Source organism: Neodiprion fabricii, chromosome 4, assembly GCF_021155785.1.
Source record: "Neodiprion fabricii isolate iyNeoFabr1 chromosome 4, iyNeoFabr1.1, whole genome shotgun sequence".
Classification (NCBI taxonomy): Eukaryota; Metazoa; Arthropoda; class Insecta; order Hymenoptera; family Diprionidae; genus Neodiprion; species Neodiprion fabricii.
The window spans coordinates 36,370,123-36,391,985 of NC_060242.1; the positions used below are offsets into that span (position 1 = coordinate 36,370,123).

At 35.8% G+C, this 21,863-nt stretch overlaps 5 protein-coding genes across 13 annotated transcripts; 2 read left to right on the forward strand and 3 right to left on the reverse strand.

Annotated features, from left to right (window-relative positions):
• Positions 1-826: 826 nt before the first annotated feature.
• On the reverse strand, positions 827-5,578 carry LOC124181239. Of its 7 annotated transcripts, none has more exons than XM_046567597.1 (10): positions 5,294-5,577; positions 4,568-4,778; positions 4,334-4,442; positions 4,091-4,192; positions 3,538-3,802; positions 3,260-3,421; positions 2,575-3,177; positions 2,014-2,447; positions 1,713-1,920; positions 827-1,592 (listed from the first exon to the last, which is right to left on the reverse strand). In XM_046567597.1, exons 1-10 carry the CDS (start codon positions 5,319-5,321, stop codon positions 1,372-1,374), a joined length of 2,343 nt encoding a protein of 780 aa, XP_046423553.1. In that variant the 5' UTR covers positions 5,322-5,577; the 3' UTR covers positions 827-1,371. The 7 variants fall into 7 exon arrangements, with proteins under 7 accessions (XP_046423553.1, XP_046423552.1, XP_046423555.1 ...); XM_046567596.1 differs by having other exon boundaries at positions 827-1,601; positions 5,294-5,576; XM_046567599.1 differs by lacking the exon at positions 5,294-5,577 and adding an exon at positions 5,078-5,142 and having other exon boundaries at positions 827-1,601.
• An 847-nt stretch (positions 5,579-6,425) lies between these two features.
• Positions 6,426-8,539, reverse strand: LOC124181243 (ribonuclease P protein subunit p20). 2 transcript variants are annotated; one of them, XM_046567607.1, is made up of 4 exons: positions 8,339-8,539; positions 7,880-8,048; positions 7,768-7,805; positions 6,426-6,854 (listed from the first exon to the last, which is right to left on the reverse strand). In XM_046567607.1, the coding sequence occupies exons 1-4, from the start codon at positions 8,513-8,515 to the stop codon at positions 6,846-6,848; spliced, it is 393 nt and encodes a 130-aa protein (XP_046423563.1). In that variant the 5' UTR covers positions 8,516-8,539; the 3' UTR covers positions 6,426-6,845. The 2 variants fall into 2 exon arrangements, with proteins under 2 accessions (XP_046423563.1, XP_046423562.1); XM_046567606.1 differs by lacking the exon at positions 6,426-6,854 and having other exon boundaries at positions 7,592-7,805; positions 8,339-8,538.
• LOC124181244 (transmembrane protein 203) lies at positions 7,032-7,557 on the reverse strand. The gene has a single exon (XM_046567608.1). The coding sequence runs from the start codon at positions 7,555-7,557 to the stop codon at positions 7,144-7,146; it is 414 nt and encodes a 137-aa protein (XP_046423564.1). The 3' UTR covers positions 7,032-7,143.
• A 118-nt stretch (positions 8,540-8,657) lies between the features above and the next one.
• LOC124181241 (cleavage stimulation factor subunit 1) lies at positions 8,658-11,667 on the forward strand. 2 transcript variants are annotated; one of them, XR_006870422.1, is made up of 5 exons: positions 8,658-8,861; positions 9,424-10,321; positions 10,501-10,594; positions 10,874-11,209; positions 11,329-11,667. XR_006870422.1 is itself a non-coding variant. In XM_046567603.1 (4 exons), the coding sequence occupies exons 1-4, from the start codon at positions 8,791-8,793 to the stop codon at positions 11,116-11,118; spliced, it is 1,308 nt and encodes a 435-aa protein (XP_046423559.1). In that variant the 5' UTR covers positions 8,658-8,790; the 3' UTR covers positions 11,119-11,666. The 2 variants fall into 2 exon arrangements, 1 of the variants encoding a protein (XP_046423559.1); XM_046567603.1 differs by having other exon boundaries at positions 10,874-11,666.
• Positions 11,668-11,979: 312 nt separating this feature from the next.
• Positions 11,980-18,191, forward strand: LOC124181431 (putative uncharacterized protein DDB_G0271982). Its single transcript, XM_046568011.1, has 4 exons — positions 11,980-12,157; positions 12,794-12,901; positions 13,625-14,338; positions 15,317-18,191. The coding sequence occupies exons 1-3, from the start codon at positions 12,101-12,103 to the stop codon at positions 14,303-14,305; spliced, it is 846 nt and encodes a 281-aa protein (XP_046423967.1). The 5' UTR covers positions 11,980-12,100; the 3' UTR covers positions 14,306-14,338; positions 15,317-18,191.
• The last annotated feature ends 3,672 nt before the right edge of the window (positions 18,192-21,863 follow it).

Consider the following 21,863-nt stretch of genomic DNA (forward strand, 5'->3'; position numbering starts at 1 on the left):
TTGTGGTTGAAAAAATTGTCATCTCCAATAGCCACAGAAAAATTCATCGTTATAGCATACTATTTGATGGTATCAAAATATCTGTAAGGATCGAGTTAATTCCTTTAGATGCAATCTGTTCGAACTTCTTTTAGAATTTCTTCGTTCCAAAGGTGAAGATAAAATCTAGATCTAATTTTTACACCAACAAATTGGAGATGACTAAAATTTTACAATCTTACACAGGCATAATGAGGCCTTTCATAGTAGACATTTAAACGCATATCACATATAGGATCACAACACAGTTACAAGTTTCATTTGTAGTTTTAACCACTTAAACATCAAGTTTTAGTATTAAATATTTTTGTTGAACATTCAAGAATAGGGCACTTTCAAAGGGACTGCCTAAGGTGTAAAGGATATTTTGTCACATGATATTACTCCCTTACTCCCTACCAGTAACTAAACTAAGTTAAAGCTTTTGGGTTATATACAGTCTATTACCATTGCGGCTGTAACAAAATTATAACAGAATTATATAAGTGAACCGCAATAGTTCTGGAATGTCCGTTAACTCGATGGCAATATTATTGAAAAAATTTGTTATCATTTATTAATTTCCTTTTTTTTTTCATTTCGCCTTGGACCACCAAAAGGTCATAGAAAAATTAAAATATACACACTTACGACTGCGGGAAAAATATGTTTTATATTTCGTAACTAAACCTAATGTTAAAAATATAACTATCGATCAAAATAGATTTCTTGAAAAAGACTTTATGTATGAAGTGATATATTCTTTTTTCTTTTTTTATTTTTAATCTTTGTCAGTTGAACACAGTCACTGTTTTAAAACGTCACATGTAACTATTGCTATAATTTGGCTATTCAGTGCTATTTTCAGTTTTTCAATCTTCCATGGTTTCAACTTTTTTTTTTTAAATATTGATAAACATTTTACATACATCATATTGTTTTGTGAATCGTCAAGTTGGAAAAGTACAGTCTCACTCAGTGGGTGCTTTATATTTTTCAACAATTTAGGAAATCGAATGAACCAATTTGGAAGATAGTCATATCAGCAATTACTGTTATTTCATGCCACTCATCTTTTGAATTTTAAGTCAGAATTACCACCGGAAATTCGTAAAAGCCTCAAGAACTTTGTTACGTGCAATGATTATCTGTAGCAATAGTGCTTGAATTCAACATTTTGTTATTTATTTTTCAACATGAATGTATTTTTTTCAACCTTTCCACAAAAATAACAATTTCCTATCGGCGTAAACAACTTTCAAAGTCCTAGAGAGTTTTTGAATATCTACAGGCAGTTGAGATATACTTTCTCTTTTTTCTTCAGTCTATTTCAGAATGAAATTGAGTATTGCTTCATATGTAAAGATTTTCTCTTTGTTTCATGCGTAAGCTATAGCTGGGATAGGTATTCAGATACTGATGACGTGGGCTTACCGATGGCTGTTTAGTTATACTCGCCATAGCGCATCCCATTATGAGTTCCAGTGCTCGGCACAAGGTTTGATATAGTAGCCAGGGCCATGGCTGTGGAATTTGTGCTGGATTATGCCTTGTGCCAAACGTAGCTGTTTCTGCTAGAAGTCCTAAAAATATTAATCGTACAAAAGATGCAAGTGGTTAACCTCGCATTCAAAATTTGCTGGCAAAAGTCTATATTAGCTTGAAAGAATAGCATTAACATTTCTCAATCTTACCGTAAGGACCAAATATCCTGCCAATATCTGCAACGCACAAAATTATTCCTAAAATTGCTGTAGCGTAGGTAACATTCAAGACTTTTCGTATCTGTAACTTTCGTGCTGCTGCTGTGTCAGCCTCCGGTATATGCAGCGGTGTATCAGACTTAGCTCTATTTACATATGCAATATGATTTAATATTGAGTGAAGTGTAAAATCAGCCCCCTGAAAGACATCTCATTTCGTTTATCGGAGATCTCAATATTATTAAATTATTTCTGGATTCAACAATAAGTCAACTTCAAATCTCTACGTTACCGTGATTCTGCCTTCCGTTGTTGCATTATCTGGCAGTAAACTGCTTTCTGCTGTAATCTCTTCGGGATCGTCTTTATACTTGTCATTTTTCCATGACAAATTTTTTTTCCTCGTCTTAGTAATTTCATCCTTTTCATTGCATTTGTTGTGTGTCAGTTTATTATTCATCAATGCCGCCTTCTCGTTGCAATCTGGTTGATCAGAATCGGATTCTGATTTTTCTTGTAGCTCAGGATTTTCAGGGACAATGCTATTATAGTGTGTCGGACTTTTATCCAGTGTTCTAATACTTATGTCACTACTCCGACGATTTATTATCAAAGGCTTGATCTGGAAAAATTCGGAATTCCTTCGACAGGAGAATTCTGAGTTTCTACGAGAGTCTAATTTTGTTGTCGTCATCAAACTGCCTATGTCCGAATTCCGTCTCGAACCTGTAATATTATAAGAATTAACAGGCATGAATTTCGATACACAAAAACTGCCTTCTTCCTGTGTTTTAAGAAATTTTACTTTGTACTTGAATTCAGCATTTCTGTCAATCTTTAATATTAATTTTACCTGTAGGGCTATGATCCAGCACGCTAGGCAGTCTCTGTTCTTCAGTTAAAAGCAATCTTTTCGGTGTTCTGTTACCAAAGTCACTATTCCGTCTCAACTTGGTTGCGAATTGGGAGCTGCGATTTTTTTCGTGAGTGAAATCTGAGCATCTTCTCAGGTCTTTGGTGCTACTAGCAGGTGTAATATTTTCTGAATGTCTCCGTAATATACTTTCCGGTGTCCGTGGTCTTTCTGAATTGGTTGGCTGCTTAATGTTGAACTCCGAATTGCGTCGTGATTCTGTAGAAGGTGATGTCTGTTCTTCGTTGATGAATCTAACGCTGCACTCAGAGTTACGTCTAGATGACCCAGAAATGTCGCTCCCTCTCCTACTTGCCAATGAACTTCGTCGGCTTGGGCTTGAAACTGTAATGATCGGTAGATTGGCAGTTGACGGTGTTGGAGTTGGTGGTCTGACATAAACTTCCGGTACGGTAGATATCGCTGGTATTGGTTGATTAGCTTGCGTTGACGGTGGTAACTGAATACCCAAAGCGGTTGACGAAGCAATTGGATCTTTGCGATTAGATTCCAGGTTCTTTGTTGCTATGTTTGTCGGGTGAGCTGAAAATATATGTTATCACATTTATTTGGATCGATTAAATATTCACTGTCCTCGGTCCCTCTAGCGCAATGCTACTACTACCTTTCAAGCTTTGATTATGCTCAGAATCTTTAGCTATACTTCCAGGCACATTATTATCGTCAGACGCTCGCAGCTTTGGCCCAAGTAGAGTTGGTACAAGCGCCGCGGCCACAGAGGTAGCTAAATTATTGTAAGGCGCAAGCATAGCAAGCTGCATTATTCCTACAATAACATGTAAGATTACTAAATAGCTATTTTGCATACATTCGACTGAGATCAATGTTAAAAAAGACATTATGCTTGATTATATATTACTAATAATTGGCTCGATAACAAACCTTTTTGATTCATGTGAGAATTATCCCGCGTTAGCATACTATTTGGCACAGTTCTTAGTAAATGCATGACTTTGTAGCCAGCATGCAAAAAAGTCAAATACAGCATAATACTCCATACAAGGAATATAGTTTGAATCACATACTTGGCTATGTAATGATTGTGAAAGGCAAGGACGCCATCGCTTGCTATAATGCAGGAGAAATGAGCCGTAATTATTAGACTTAGACAAGATTCTTTCTGCAGCTTTTCAGGACCAAACTTGAGCTGAAAATTAATATGTATGCATATTTTTAATTACTTGACAAGGATTTACGTGAACATTTGAAGGACCGGTTTCAAACATCCTGTTCTTCGATGATATAAGCATGCAACATAAGGCAATTAAGTCAACAGTACCACTAATATATCTCTATCAATAAACTTGTGCTGTTGCATTAACGACAAATGACAAAGACTGTTTGTATATTTAATAGTCAGCGTCTCCTGTAATTGCATAAGTTTTATCAGCTGAAGCACTATGCTCTTTGAGATACTGTAGAACGAATGTATCACCTGTGTTAGTTGAAGAAAAGCCAGTTGTATCAGGCAAAAAGCAGAAGTCACACATGGAAATCCGATGTCCCACATTATTGAGCCAATAACTCGAGGCATGGTCTAGAATGATTTTTTAAAGTTTTCCTCTATTATGAAAATAAGGTATGTACGTTGGCTAAGCCTAAATGTTTAGGGTGCCAAAAAAATGTTCTCATGACTTTCTGTTGAATCATTTGTATTCTAATATTTATCATCACTCACCTCTTTAAGATTGTATGGATCTATGAATAGACAACCAGACCTCGAAGCACCGAGTAAGCAAAGGAATACATTTATAGTTGACATAAAGGGGCGACTTGAAATAAGAGATCTGAAAAATATGAGATGATATACATTCTATGTAAACTTGCGCGAATATTTTTACACCCTATTTACAAAAATAATTATACATTTGAGAAGGAATTACAATTAACGAACGACTGATTGTAATAATACCTTAAATTTAGTATGGAGAAAAATGTGTAGAAGCTGAGGACAAAAAAGAGGCACGCAAAACCATAGGTGTGTAATAAGAATATCCATCGTAAATCCTGGTTCACCACCACCAACGAAGGTGCGATGATCAATAGCTTGTCAACTGGTTCTGAACTTGATAAACTGGATACGCTATTTCTCCCTGGTACTGGTGTTGTCACATTGATAATACCTGTTCACAATATCGAGATGATCGTGTTTCACATGAATAGTTCACATGCTGCCACGAATCTTACTTCTTATATCAAGTTTATAGATTACAGAAAATTGATATTCTTGCATAATTTCATATCATGGAACTCTCTTACGTACCTCCAGCGAGACGATAGGATAGAAGTATTTGACTTTGATTTTACCGTGCTAAGCCACTAGAATAACTTTAATTTCATGTTTGTCTAAATTTGATTAGCAGCATTGATGAAATATATGCCAATCAGTAAGGAGTTGCAAATAGTAAAATATTGAACTCACAAAGAGATAAATTGAACAATACTATGCTTTTTCATAAACTAGTTTGCCAAGCCAGAGTTATGGTTCCAGCGAGCTATCACACTTCTGCTTGTTAATTCTTTGCTTCTTATTCGATTTTCTAAAAGTGGCATACATACTTAAATGATAAATAAAAGATGTTATATTTCGTCAGTGTAAGAATAAAATAATAACAATGTTAATATGCTACAAACTCACCGTTAGTCCAATTACCCAGGTTGTCCATAATCTTTTGATATGAGCTCACCACACATCACTAGTCTTTATTGTCGCTCTTTTTTCAAACTCAATCAAGATTATCTGCCCAGTTAAAAGTTTCTCAGCCAAGACAGGTTCAAGTATGCTAGCAGCAACAGGCTTTGGCTATAGAGTGCTTTGATTCACACCCCTTCCACATCACGTTGGGGTTTTCCGTCTCCCTTTGGTTAGGAATATTGATCTTGGTTGGAGAAGGGTAGGAAAGGGAAGTAAAGGGAGGCTGCAGGAAAGAGGGTGCTTGTCGTCACAGGCTACAACGACTAAATTGTTTATTTTTGGGATTGGAGTCGAGGCATTGTTAGGATCAATTTCCCCTGTTTAAACACTGACCGACAACCTAGGGTCAAAATGAATGATTATCAGAATAGAATAATTAACTAAAACTTAATTAGTTTTCAAATATGAATGAAATATGAAAGATAACAGAAATTATAATTATTATGCAATAATAATCAGTAATAATTTTACATCATCAGATTTTTTAAATTAGGCAAACAAAATGATACATTTACATCATTTTATATCGAGAAATTGACGCATTTCTGATAATTCAAAGATAATTTAATGACTTGATTGATCGTGAAAATTTGCTTAATTTTGCTCATTAAACGAGACTAAATGGGATGTTTGATTCAAAGTATACTGTAGTTGAGTATTGAATACCTGGTGTGTGTCAAGTACTGTTCACCACAGCTAACAAGCTCTATGTTTAGAATAGAATTAATCAAATCATTATTGGGGTATATTGGTAGAATATGGTATCAGAGATGATAACTGTTATTATAGCAAATACATTCATATTCATGTATAAGCATGATTATATAATATTGCACTCCAAGTATTTCAGATACAAAATACTCACAATGAGACCATGATGGATTTTAATAATTTTTACCTTATTAACATGTAAGTTTTAGTAATACTCGCTTTTTACTTACTTTGTAATTCAGTTCCTAATGTTGTCAAGAACCTACCTTTTTTATTAGCAGTTTTAAATTACTGGCCTAATGTGATTGTTTTTTTTTTTTTAACTATAGGTCGAAAATTGAACTAAGTATAACTGCACAAGTTATCCAATATTTAATTTAATTTTATTCATTGTATTTACACATCATACTTTGCAGGAATTTTGTATCTTCGGTTATTTGTACAGCTTCTGCTACATACGCATTTTATATTTGATTATATAAAACCTAAGTAAATTAAGATTAATCCTAATCTAATTTACATTATACTGCATTATTTAATTCACTGCATTGGGCCACAGCTAACAGTTGCGCAATATACATTAAAAAGAATCAAATGTAAAATAAACGATGTAATATTATTGCATAAATTTATCACGTATAAATACTTTTAGATTTTAATATCAGTGTACCAAGCTGGGATACTCGTTTTAAAATAATGTAATGTAATTTTCAATAGCTCCAAAAGTTAAAATTATGACAAGCAGTAGTTTGGAACTTGAAGCATTTGACAGTCTCTTTCACTTCTAACAGCACTGAAATAAGAGATGAATATTTGACGAATAACAAACGTAATTATCTATCTGAGATATGATAATGCTTAAGGAAGAAAATAAACACAATTCTTACTTAAAATTAGTTTGAGAAATTTGTTTGAATACGCACTTAAGGGAACTATTTATGTCCATAAATAAAGTTTTGGTAGACACTAATGCACTTTACATCAGTTTATCGTATTGTGTACATAAGTTCAGTTGCAACATATACAGAAGATTGTTGTAAAGAAAATTCTATGACAGGATCATTTCTATTTGAAGCCCTGGGTCAGTGAAGCTGACAAGCCCTGACAGCAATAAGTTGTAAGAGAATAAAAACAGGGCTCAAAACTTCAGAATATTCCAGACTGCTTTGACCTGACAATTTTTTGCAAAGTAAATACTTGAAGACAAAAACTAACAAAAGAAAAGTCAAACTCCATAGTGCTCTAAGTATAGCACTTTTCATTACTCCATCCATTTGCATTCTTATGAAAATAATTGCACAAAAATACGTGTTCAAGCCATCACCGATAAATAATGGCGAGAATATAATCCACCAGCCTCCATTGCCTGCGAAATAATTGTTATCTATCTTCATGGCTAGCAAAATCGTAAATATTGTCAATGATACAAGATTGATCCATATTTCAAATATCGTTAAACCCAGCCAGTGCACTAATTCGTTGAGGGAAAATATCATCTTGAGGAAGTTCACAATGAAGAAAAAACAAATATCAAATATGGAAATTAAGCTTCTTCATTGTCTCATAAAATATAAAGCTTACATCCAAACACTACCTCAGACTGAATAAACTCACTTAAAATTAATAGTATGTGTTTATTTGAATGTCTCAAACAATGCTGTGCGGAACACTCGAATATGAATGGCTGAATTTTGCCGTTGATTTACCTCATAGTCAGCGTCATCTGTGATAGGCTCAAAATCATCTATAAAAGTCAAATTAATTATATCATTAATACTCAACAATTCAATGTTCAAATCCTAGCCCAGCTTTACCTACCAGTTATATCTACAGTCGACGTATTTATGTCCAAATCGACAGTGCCATGGTGATTTTCTTTCAATTGTAAGGCCAAATTGCAAGCTCTGCTTACCGCAGCACCAAGAGCATGAATAACAATTTCTTGTTCACCGGAATCCAGTAGTTTTTCACATTTGTTCAGCTGAGCCTTAAACAGAGTCGATAGTATTATGAGAAATCATGCATAATTATATTCTTGTTCACAATGAAGCAACGATCGTGCAAAATATAAGCAAGAATTTATAAATTCTAATAGCTGGAGCGTTGGAAATTGTAATTACCAGAAACAAGCTGAAAAGAGAAGGTACGAGACTGGTTTACAGTGTTTTTCAGTTTTCCAACTCCATACCATGGATATTTATATAAAATAATTGAAAAATGGTACGGAACATCATGTGATTTAAACGCACCAAATGAGGTTAGGGTGTCTGAGGTTACCTTGAAGTTTGTTTTGTTGGTGATATAGAAGTCCTTGTCACTCTTCGGAAAACGTGGCGGTAATCTCTTTCTTATAACATGTTCGTACGTGGGTCGCAGTATGATCTTAGAGTCCTTGATTGAGCTTTCTGTCAAATTTTGTTGACTCGATTCAACTTCGCTTTTCGCAGCAGCCATTGTGGCATTTCTCCTGTATCCTGAGAGGAGGTTATGCGATTGGCAATTCCTATGGAGAAAGTTGAGATTCTGATTACGATATCCAATCGTGCGACTAACTTCGACAGGCAAAATGCATCAACATAACATAACCTCTCACCTCGCAGAGACCACGACAGTGACAGAGGCGAATCACGAATTGTCGTTGGTCGTATTTTCGGATTCCGTTTTGTGCCTGAAAAAATAAAACCAGCAAAATTCAGTCGCCGAAGGAGAATAAAGATTATCATTCAAACATGAAGGAGCCAGATTTGGATCCGAAGAATATTATTAAAAGCAGAGAATCGCTCTATCGGCTTATGATCAGGTAAGCAAATCTCAAATTTTTCACTACTTCGAACTTCTCATTACACGTTTTCGTTATGTTCAGACACCATTGCTTCAATTTGTGTTTTCGTAAAAAAATTTACGGATAATTAACTAAATGGTTATTCATATCTTATTGCAAAACTAGTCATTTCATACGTCCCTTAGAGGGTTTAGAAAAACTGATTTGACAAGGTATCCAGCAATGAAAGTTTATACACCATAATTAGGGATATCGGAGGAATCGGATTTTTGTAAGAAAATTTTCAGATATAGAATATTGGCGAAAAATACTTCACTAATTTGCTAAGTTTTTCCAACTTCCAGTGACATCTTGAAACACCTTGCCTAACAATTACAGACTGTGATATCACAATACCAGGCAGAAGTTGATTTGATTTTCTCTTTCATTTACATATCAAAGTGTAAGAGGCACAGTCTCACAAATCCTGCTGTTTACACATTTTTACATAAGCGTATGACTGGTCATTTTGTCGAAGTAATGAAATTGTGTTTACTAATCTATAAAGTGGTCTTAGTTATATGGAAAACATATTTTTCAGCCAACTTTTCTATGATGGTCATCAAACTCTGGCGGTTCAATTGTCGAACATGATACAAGCTGAGCCGCCTTGCCCACCTTCAGATAGATTGTTGCATTTGATGTTAATCGGTGCTGCGCATGAGCCAGATCGTACAAAAAAAGAAGTAAATAATCTACCGACATTTTCCAATGTCGATAATACTCTTGGTCCTGGTTTAGATTTAGAGTTTGAAACAGAGGCTCAGACGCAGGCACCAGAACCGGCACAATATGAAACGGCGTATGTTACATCGCACAAAGGGAATTGTAGAGCAGGAGCATTTTCGGCGGATGGACAGCTAATTGCCACAGGCTCCGTCGATGCCTCGATAAAGATTTTAGATGTTGACAGAATGTTGGCCAAATCTGCACCGGACGAAATGGCACCTGGTGATCAAACTGGGGGGCATCCAGTGATCAGAACGCTGTACGATCACTTGGAGGAGGTGACTTGCTTAGAGTTTCATCCCAGGGAGCCAATACTTGTTTCCGGGAGCAGAGACTTCTCAGTCAAGCTCTTTGACTTCAGTAAAGCAAGTGTTAAGAAAGCTTTTCGTACTATAACAGACGCCGACCAGATCAGATGCTTGTCGTTTCATCCGACTGGTGATTTTCTTGTTGTTGGAACAAATCATCCTGTCGTTAGATTGTACGATGTAAATACGGCACAGTGCTTTGTATCTAGTATACCCAGCCATCAGCATACGGCAGGTATAACCAGCATTAAATATTGTTTGGACGGTAAGACTTACGCCTCTGCTGGTAAGGATGGAAGTATTAAATTATGGGATGGTGTATCCAATCGGTGTATAAATACTTTTGTCAAAGCACACGACGGGTACGAGGTTTGCTCCGTGACGTTTACAAGAAATGGAAAGGTATGTTTCTTCTTTAATTTATAAATTAAACTGACGTCAATAATCGCGACTAAGGCAAACACAGCTGAGAATTATATTTACACTTTGCTGTCTTTGTGAATTTCAGGGATGTCCTTTCCCATGTCACTAAAGTGTCTTGGTAAAAAATATGAATATAAATTCTTGATATTCATTTTCAGTATTTACTCTCATCTGGAAAAGATTCTTTGATTAAATTGTGGGAACTGTCAACGAGCAGATGTTTGATTGCTTACACAGGTGCTGGTACAACAGGTAAAAGGTTTTCGAGTCTCTTTGATCTGGCACTTGAGATGTTAATCATAATTCTTGGTACATGTCAAAGTTTTTCATTTACGCGTGATCCACATTTACCAACAGATTAAAATTGCAACTATTTACAAAATAAAGGTTGAATGTAGTGGTCATTGTCATTTTCAGTCAAAATCGAAGTGTAAATCACGCTTATGTCTGCGAAACGAAAGTTCGTGCATTTTTGAAAAACATCATAACTTGTGGTCACTTTTAATTATATCTTGTATTTTTTTCTCACAGGAAAACAGGAGCACAAAGCTCAAGCAATATTTAATCATACTGAAGACTATGTGATGTTTCCGGATGAGGCTACAACCTCTCTTTGTGCTTGGAATTCCCGAAACGCTTCCAGAAAGCAGCTTTTATCATTGGGTCACAATGGCCCTGTCCGTTTAATTGTACATTCTCCGACTGCTCCGGCTTTCTTAACATGCAGCGATGACTTTAGAGCAAGGTTTTGGTTCAGGCGAATGCCTACGCATTGAGGTGCAAGTACCAAAAATTAAATTAGGACCTTACCTTATTTATCATGGGAACATAAATATTCTAAGGAAATTTCATCCTTCGACATTGAAGGTACTGATATTTTCTGCACGTTAGCATTAAGATCGTCATAAAATCAATGTCATTATTTTTCCTTCATTTTTTATTCGCAATTGATTTACTAAATTCATTGATTATTTTCGCTTTTTAAGAGACGCAATTCTTGGCCCGAGAACGTATATGAATCTTAATCTCGGTATTAATTGCTGAATTGAATACAGATGAAGCTTTGGATTCATCCCACTTATGTAGACAAGATGAAAATGGGAAACAGAGTTTCACTAGATAATATATTTTTTCTGATTTCCCTCCACATCTATTTGATGAAGCCAACTTTTCCATAAATAAAATGCAAATATTTGTGAACGAAAAAAAAAACAATTATTCCTAGGAATAATCAATATCGTAAGTTAATAATTTGAAGTTATTTCGTTTTATTGTTGTTTTTTAAATTTTTTCTAGAGATAAACAAATGTATTTTTTTTCGGTAACTATACAGTAAAAGTATTCGCAAGTACATAACTAGTTTTCGAAGTATTCACGAAAATTTTGAAAAATATCTTTAAAATACTTTGTACACCATTTGAAAAAGAAGCGTCAAAAATATTCACATCACTTCGCAGCTCTTACTATTTTTAAGTACGAATGATAAAGCGGCGCGGGAAAAAGCCGCATGCGGGAGCTGAAATGATGTTTGAAATAGAAATGTTTGAATTGGCGCAAGCGAACCCGCGGGTGTTTATAGTTCAGGAACGCGATGGGTGGTGGCGCGGCTCTCGTCCCGCTCTACGTTTGACGAGGTCACGTGACCCACGCTACCCGCCATCTTTGCTTATCGTATAAACAGTGCGACCGGGCTCCTTGCGATTTCTAGTAGTAAATCAGTGGTTTCCGTGTGTTTTTGAGTGATTCCGACACGAAGAAATGTCTGAGATTAAAGCAGAGACCAAGAACGATAACAGTGTCGACGATGTGTCTAAGGTAAGTACGTGAAAAGCAGTGAAAATCCTTCGTCAAGCCGAGTTTCCATGCCAAGGCGGCGTGTAAGTCCCTCAAATACGGGGCGACGCTCGGTATCTCGAAAATTCTCAACTCTCCAGTATGCGGGTATTAAGCAATTGTAGGCTCGCTGTGAATCGTCTAGATGCGGAAGATTAATATTATTCGAGAAGCTCCTCTTAATACGCGTGATGTCATATTCAGCGATTTTTCAAAGCCGTACTATTTGTCCTTTAGTGGCAAAGATGGAGGATGTTTTTTTATTTGCGCCTTTCGTCCGGAGTAGTCGGTGCACGCCGGCAGATGATTAAAAAGGCGGGAAATAGTTTATATTCCTTCTACAACAATTTTCCGTTAGCAAAGTCTAACAATGTTGAGTTCATTTTTTGTACCATACTCGTTGCGCTACAAGTATTTTCGTGGTAAAATCAAAATGGCGGGAAACAAAAAAGAAAGAAAACCAACGACATACATTGAAACAAACGAAACTCTTGTCTCTGTCCAACTCGCTTTAATCTTATCGCTTCAGTCAGTCACTAGCGGTTTCACCAGCTTACTTCAGAGACACCTAATCCCAATGATAAATAAACTGATGCATTTATCCTCTTGTTTTCCCAGGACCAAACAGTCCAGGATAAACCAACTCCGACCAAAAATAAACGTGGAGGTTCAAAAAGGCTGTCGACCTTAGAAAGAACAGCCCAGGAAGGCGAGGCCATATTAAAGGTATTACTTACTTGGGTTAAATTAACCCAAATTTTTTGCATAATCTACAGGGAATTTTCCTAAGATCCAAGAGGCCAAGGTTACACCCCCTTGCCTGATCAGTTCCCTCCATTTTGCCTCCCCGCCGGCTTTGCCTACGCGAACGTTGGCGGGGTAAAAGTGGGGGTAAAGCCCCAAGTGGGGGAACTAGAGGGAGAGGTTTCCCCCACCGCTTGCCCTACGAGCGCTCTTTATGAATTATCCTCGTATCATTCTGCCAGATTTATCTTACGATATACGCACGTACAGCACTTGAACTATAGTTTGTAGATAAATGCAGGTAAACTAGTAATCAGATATAGACAGTTGGTAACTTGAGGAAATCTTAGATTTGATTTTTTAGAAAAATGCCAACTGCTAATCTGTCTTTTATCTTCTTTTATAATAAATTTTTAATTATTGAATTAAAAAAATTTATGTCAACTTATAACGGTAAACACGTACTCGGAACTGACTTATGGTTATCATATAATTTGCGATCAAGTAAATCGTTTGGCTTTCCGTTATGAATGTTTGTGTCGCTCGTCGATCTCACAAACTTTCAATTTCGATTCATTTGTGTGAGGAGTATCGAAGAAGAAATGTGAATCAGTCAATGTAAGAAATCTTCGAAGTTCTTTCCATGCTTTATAGTAAATTAAGCTGACTTGTGCCGCTTATCAATGACGATAAATTTTTTTAAAGGGACTAAACACTTCCGTTGGAGAGGTTGAGGGTAGAAGACGTACTCGCAGCTCAGTTCGTGGGCTGGGGATACCAACGCCTGCTCCATCTCCTCCAAAAAAGGAGAAAAAGGAAACTGCAGCCAAGGGAACGGGCCGTGGACGCGGGCGACCGAAAAGGCAAGATAAAAACAATGAAAACAATGCGGAAGAAGAGACTGTGAATAATAAAAATGACAAGAGTTCCGTGGACGAATCGACAAAAATGGAAGTTGATGAAATCAAAGATGACGAAGTCGACAAACCATCAAGTGAAGAAAAGAGTCCCGAAGAGCCGGTAGAGAGCAAAGAGGTAACGGTAGTGGAAAAGAAACCAGAGCCAAATTCCAAGGATGAGAAAACGACGGAGGAGCCTGAGGATTTACGGGAAAACGCCAAGAGCGAAACAGATGCTAACTTAGTGAAAAAAGATGATAAAGATGACGAAGTTAAGGACAGTTCGGACTCAAGCCAAGATGCGACGGATGCGCCAGCCGATGTTCAACCTCCTTCTTCACCTTCTTCGGAACCTCAAAAATCTGCTCCAGTTGCTACCTTGAGCCCGGCAACTGTTTCGCCGACCACCGCTGCTAACACAGCCACCACTCCAACAGGCAATACAACAACCATCACTTCTACCACCAATGAGGATAAGAAAGAATAACCTCCCTCCGCCTACTTTAACCACATCTTACATGTGAGTGTTGGACTGATTTATCATCTTTGTTTTTCAACTCTTGAGAGTTATTGGCCTCGTGTTTGAAAATCTCGATGGAAAACGGAGTAGAAATTTTGTCAAGATTGGTAAAAATTTGGGAAAGTGTGTTACGGCGTTGGAACGAACAATTTTGTAACTTTTCAGTCTCCAATGTAATTGGATTTTTATTTAAAATGTAAAACTTGTCGCGATTACGGAATTAAACGGTTCTGATCATTTATTGTTAGTTTCATTTATCATCATTTCAAGTTTCTAGTAAGTTGTGTGTTCAGATGCCGTAATATGGGTGGGGAGGTCTTTTCAATGATTATATCATTTCTAATCATTGTGAAATAGGCGTTTCATGTGCATACCATAAGATAAAGGGACAATTGATAGTTTAATCGAATTGAATTATTCAGTCGGTCTTTAACGTTTTGGAATTTATAAAACATGATCCCATCTTTCCTCGAGCTTTTCACAGTACACTCTATGAATTGTGTAAAGTTTTGAGTTGTATCTTTCTTTTAATGGATTCGTAAATTGTTGACCAGTCCTTTTCTTTTTAATTAATTTTACACGTTTTGTTCCTTAGTTTCACGAATAATTGAAAATTAAAAACAATCAAATACTAACTGTACAATGTTTATATGGAAATAATTGGTACCCAAATTCTGACATTAGGTAAATATATGGCTAGATAAGTTTAATTACAGAGAAAAAAAATCATACAGAACATAGAAAGGAAAACAGGCAGTTTTATGCTTGATTATTGATATCGTATAATTATACATTTAATTAAAGTTTAAAGACATTACTACTTTGCCACAAATCACTTTGCTGTGAATGCTCTACTAAATACTTGAAATGTGATGTTACAATATTAGATATTATTAACAATATAATTTAAAAATTGTACTCTTTGTTAACAGGTAATTGCTTGGTTGACAAAATTCTAAGATTGTAATGTTTTAACAGGTACCAAGGCGGCGCACACATCGGGGTTCACAAATCCAGTCCCCCTCCTCTATTTTAACTAAGTGACACCTTATTGTTAATCGTCATTCTAATCAGCGCATCTTTATTATCATAATATTACTATAATTATTATAGATATTGTTAATTTCTGAAATTGAGCATCTGAAAAGCAGTCGCTTTAGATCAGGGATGTTGAATCGGTCAATCGTGGCTATTAGGCCAGAAAATATATTTTATTTAATTCTGTGGTAAAGATGTGAGATTTTTAGATCGCACAGAGTCTCGACAGTGAAAGGTAGATCTCGGGATTGATCACGTTGTCCATTCCTGCTTCAGATGCTTATAAAATTTTATTCCTTTTTTCCTTCAGATATAACTCAACTGAGGAGAAATGATAGATGTTCACTTTTAAATATAAATTTGCATACATGGAGGTTCGACTTCTCGAAAACAACTTTATTGCTTGCCAATATGTAACACCTTTGATCACGATAGTTGTGCTGGTTAGCCGGCGTTAACAAAGTATGGTGTAGAGCATACATTGTTCATGTACAATGATAATATTATTGTAAAATATATTTAATATGGACTTATATAGATCCGCTGTTTTCAAATCCGAGCTCGGACCGGAGTTTTTTATTGAAAAAAAATAAATAAAAAGAAAATATAAAGATAAAAAAAAAAAAAAAAACTAATTAATCTCCGATCGTGGCATTGATCTGAAAATAGTTTTAATTAATATCTTTGTAGAAAAATTATTATAATATCTTACTTATGTGAATTTACGATTGAATGAAACTGAGTATATGAATATTATATGGCGAGGTGATCTGTCTGGGTCTTTTTTTTGTTTTTCTCCCTTCTCTTGTCATAGACAGAAATAAAATTTCTGATCATATTATTTGAAATGATACATCTGATTTATAGAGAAACACTTACCTGTTACGTCATTAAATCGATTTATTATCTTCGAGGATTTTTCTTTCCTTATTTCGTTCTCTATAGTAGACAAGTTTATTTTTTGAGGATAGTTTTTTACTCTATCGATAATCCGTTACAGTACTACCGTGCGTAAAACGTACATGATAGTGTTACAGAAATAGTTATATAATATTGCTTTTACGTCTTGTTTGTCGTTGCTTATTTCTTTCTATCTTTCATTTCCTCTGTCTCTCTCGTTTCGTTGTCTCTCGTAATATTAAGAAAGCTAAACAGTTTACGAAATAATATAATAATATTAATGATCTTTTACACAAACGTTGAGAAAAAAAAAAAAATACTTTTTCGACATCACTTTGCTATCAAATGTATAAACGCATATTGTACTGTAAACATTACGTTACTTTTATATAAAAGAAAAACTAACAAAAAAAAAAAGTGAAAAAATATCTAAAAATTCAATCAATTCTCAATTTTGTTGTCTGTCCTGGTCCAATATTAAATATGTTGATATTATTGTGTATCTGAACGGTTGTGAGTGTACAGATAGATTATATGATGCACTATATCCAGCAAAGAAGACCGCACGTAACGAGAACTTCCAATCACGTTGAGAATCAATTATTCTGTTGTTATAGTTGATAATTGTTGAACAGTTTTTAAATTAAGCGTCAATGAATATTGCAATATATATATATATGTATACACGTACCTATTGTTTGTATTCTGAACTTTGATAATCAACAATATCAATCATGTTTTTCTATTATTCGTGCGATTACCTCGCGTGGCTTCTTATAAACATTCCAACAAAAAATAATATTTACATCTCCGTGTATAAATAGATCTTAAATAAATTAACGAATGTATCAGCATTCGTTGAACTAAATTGAGGACAATCGTGTTTTATAAATTGGAAAACAGATAATGGAGAGAAAGTAAGAATTGGAAAAAATCTTGGTTATAACGAAACTTGCTCGAGATTGTTGATAAAAAGGAGAAAGTCTAGTTTCTTAAATAATCGCTGTACTAGGACCTTATAGATATTATTATCATAGCCCGTGTAAATAGTGATAGCATGATGAAAGAAAAATGATGAGTAAGGCAGATTCAGAATTTGCTGACAATGAGTGTGAAATTAGGTAAGGATAAAATTTTTTGCATGTATCGCGGAAATTAAGGATATTTGATTGATACTTTGAAAAGAAACAAATGAAAAATTCGTCTTGTGGTCTCGTTGGGTGCGGCTCGGATTTAGCAATTAAGTATAGCGTTAACATATTAATTGAATGATTATTATATGAACAATATTGAATATAAAAGCTGATACCGTCGAGTTGACAACTCGCTGTATAAGTGTTAAGAAGTAATGAAATATATTAGCATTTTATCATATTAATATTAAACTTGACAAAAATAACATTACACGCGTATGAAAAAAAAAAGAGAAAAAAATATCAAATCATTAACGAATGAATTGTGGATGTAAGACATGCAATAGTTTTTATACATATTTTCCTTTGGGTTCGAAGCAAACTTTTTAACGAACTTTATTGTGTAGCTTTTTTCGCCGTTTGTTAATTCTTTCTAGGTATGGGTATTTGAGACGTACCTAACAATAAGTACTCCTCTGTTTCTGTTGACTTTATTGCTATTATTTTTATAGTAGGAGTTAATTGATGACGAGGATGATGATCGTGATTAATCAATTGGCGATTGATAGACTTTTGTAACGAAATTGCTTCAATCAATAAAATCATTAAATAAGTTTTAATCTCACTCATATGACACGGTCCATCTGTGCCGGTCGATCAATGTTTATACATTACCGGAACCAACTTATCTGTTATCTGTTGATTATCGAGCGAAAAATTAGACTGAAGTGCAATGAACCGAGATTCAGTAAATTTTGGTTATGAGCAAAGTAAAAAAAAAAAAAAGTTTTCTATAGATTTAATATCCAAAAAGTATGTGACGTCTGAATTATATTTAAAAATCGATATAAAAACTAATTCGGACAATGATCATCAACCATTATTTTGTTTCTACAGGAAAATTGAATTGCTCAAATTTTCTATCTAGCTATAGATATGTGTAGATATGTGATATATGATAGATAACTGCTGTAGCAAGGTTTCGGTTGTTTCTAATCTCTTGATAAACGCTAAGCTTATTACTGTAAGAGGAGGGGGAAAATTGACGATGAAACGTTCCTTTTTTTATGACGCAAGTGACGAAAGACATCACAACATTTGATGTTTCCTTCCTCTTTTTTTTCAATCAGTACAACAAGAAGACTAATATTGAGAAGCAATTCTTGTAGCAAATTCGACATTAAATTGGGTCGAAGTTATAACGTACAGGCCGTAGCTGCAAATTATACAAATCACAATAGACGGGTTAAGATTATCCCAAGTAACGGTTCAGCGGATAGCCGATAATTTATCTCATTCGAAAGGCTGCTTCTCAATTACTATTGAATATACATACACGGATATGTACTGCGGATAATTTGGTTTGGCGTGTAACTACGAGAAACTCGTGTGTGTAGGCAATTCAATACTAAAACCATTGTCTCGAGACAAGCGCGTGAGTGTCGAAATGGGGATAATGAATACACTCTTCTTTACCGACTGAACATCACTACATTCATTCATTTCACACATGCGAAATCACGTCGTGTCTTCTCCTTGTACGTACCCACAATATTGTAATAAAGATCCATAATATCGAAACGATATTTCATTTTTACGCGTTTCACGCTTTGTTAGCTGATTTCCACAGGACACGTAACGTGATTCGGGTTGAACTCTAGCGGCTCAGCAGCCTGTTGTTATCACACAATTAACGGTAACGCGGAAACTGTTAGGTAAAGTTTCACGGACGGTGATGCTGTGTAACAAAAACATGCTCGTCCAACTTTACTTAGGATGTACCGCCATCCGTACCCTCGACGTAAATTATTCTGATTGATGAACCAAGTTGCGTATGTACCGCGGAAGTTTTCTCCGGAACTCAACACGTAACGCCGGAAAATAGGCAGCCCTAGCTACATGTCAAACACGAAGCAATACAAAATTTAGCTTTCGTTCAACGCCCACTAATAGGCAACCGTAGCTGTAATTCGAATACGTAGCAATACGTCATGTAGCTTCGGTTGCCTAGGTACTAACGCTCAGAAGGTAGTCTCACAGAAAACTTCCGTTACATATATATATATATATATATTGTGATTATATATTGTGTGGCGCTGATTGATACAAAACTGAATCTTGAAGTTATTTACACAGTTATACTTATTATATTTTAAACCAACTTCAGCTAACTTCAGATAGGCAATTTACGTTTAATAAGCGCCACCCATATTTACATTAAAAATCAGCTCACTTTTTATAAATCTAAGATATTTCTCCTTCTGTACACTCCATACGTGCATACGTAGAAACAGGACACTTTGGCGCCTACAGATAGGCTACCGGAGTTACAATTTGCCATCCCACGAATGAAATTGTAACCCTCGGTTGCCTACGTCTAGGCCCGGTATAATAAGGTGTAACTCGGGTTGCCTGCCTCAGCCGCATGGGACGATCCAACGAAGGAGAAACCGGGGTTATATATCTGTATAGGGGCAGAAAATTTGATCCACAGGGAATCCTGCTTCTCTTATCGTTAGTAAAAAGTTTACCGTTGGAGAGTGTTTTTCGTTGCAAAACAAGAAATTTCAAGAAGTAAAAGAACAACAGAAATGGGGGGAAAAAAAAAATGAAGATGGCGAAGAAAGAGTTTTCTTCTTCTCGTAAGCGAGTTACAGTACTCGCGGCTATAAATCAGAGCGAAGGAGAAGAACGTAAGCAGAAAATGAGGTGAACTCTGTACGAACACCTGCTGTGCTTCAGCCCCGTGAGCCTTGCGGTCTTGAGAAGCTCCATATCTCACCGGTCGTCAGATTTGCAGCGGACTGGCGTTACTCAAGAGTTGAAATCTTTTTTCGCACCACCGTTTCTCATTTTCTCTCTTCTGTCGCACGGCTTTTATCCACTCCGAGGAGAAATCTTCTTGTTTCAACTTATTTTTCATCATCACCCCTTTTTGTTAGTTCATCCTACAACTTCGGTCGCAGTTATAAAAAAGAAAAATTTCTCACACGTGCCTTGCCTTAGAATTTTTGAAATATACAATTATGTTTACACAGTTTTGAACGGACTTCATTTCGCTCGTGTCATTATTTCTGTCCACTCGAGTGACAATATTGAAGTTCAAAAATCTGTACACCAACTTTTCTTTCCCAGCTCTATAGTCGTTTTATAACCAGATTGGACATTCAAGAATTTCGTTGAATACGTCAGCTTCCTTTTTGATAAAGTTATCACAATACCTATATATCTATATTTTTCTTGCCGGGTTTCGCACTTTTCATTGTGGCTCGTTTGTATGTAATAATCGAAAAAGTTTGAGCAATCAGAAGTTCTGAATAAATAGTTCACAGGTAACCACGAAATATCTCGAAATATACCTATAACGTAACTTCCATTCGCGAAAGTTTCTGCCCTTTAATTTCATGATTTGTGTACTTCGCAGACGGCAAAAACGAAAAAAGCTACCGTAAATCCTCCTTTCATCCGTATCTACGATTTAAAATGCCGTGGGATGATGTATCGGAATTACCAAAAATGGGCGGTGTAAAGGAAATGAAATCATTTTTCAAATCATTACAATGAAACTGCAAATGATCGAAACTTAATTTTTATGCGATTCGAAATCTTCAACATATACAATGACCACGCTAATTAGTAAAATTTATGCCATTCTACTTTTCATAAATTTTTAGAAATTTTCACCTCGCATTACAGAGCCGCGCAGTAAAATTTTGCACAATTCCGTATATTTTTTGTCGGTCTTTAGCACTTCTCCTTTAAAATCCACGAGACGATGTATATAAGCTCTGCGAAATCGTGAACGCGGTCGTTCGATCAATTTCCGGGCTTAAAGTGCACTTTGTGCACTTGGAAAAGCCGTCGATAAGTAGAGCTGAGGTATTTCTCTCGTCGAGTTTTAACGGTTAAAGCATTTTACGTAAAGGGTCATGGATGAAACGCGATTCGGCAGGTCTTTCGCACGCTGCACTATCCAACCTTGTAAATATTTAAAACTTGAGATTCAATTCCCCGGAAAGCCATCATCTGATAAAAGGTGAAACAGATTTGAAAAGGAAGAAAAGGAAAAGGCTGGGAGAGAAAAAAGCCTCCGCGCGGTGCTTTCTCCGCGTACGTTCTCAGCTTTCGCGCTTCGGATTCTCTCCTGGAAGCTGCGGAAATTCCTCAAAGGCCCAAGGCGCTGATATAAATCATTCGCTTCTGCCGCAGGTTCACTTTACAAGTCGAGAAAACTTCGTTTCGGAATACATACAAAGTAGGGTGACAAAAGTTCTTTTCTCCTTCTTGAGTTTCGCGTACTGTTGAGCTCGCACGAGTCGAAGAAATCGTTCTGTATTTTATATCCCGGCTCTGTTCCTGCGGGATTTCATTAAATTATTTTTACTTTTATTATACTCGTTTCGCAATCGCATACAATTTGCTTTCTTATAGCCACAGTTCTGAATTACGTTCCA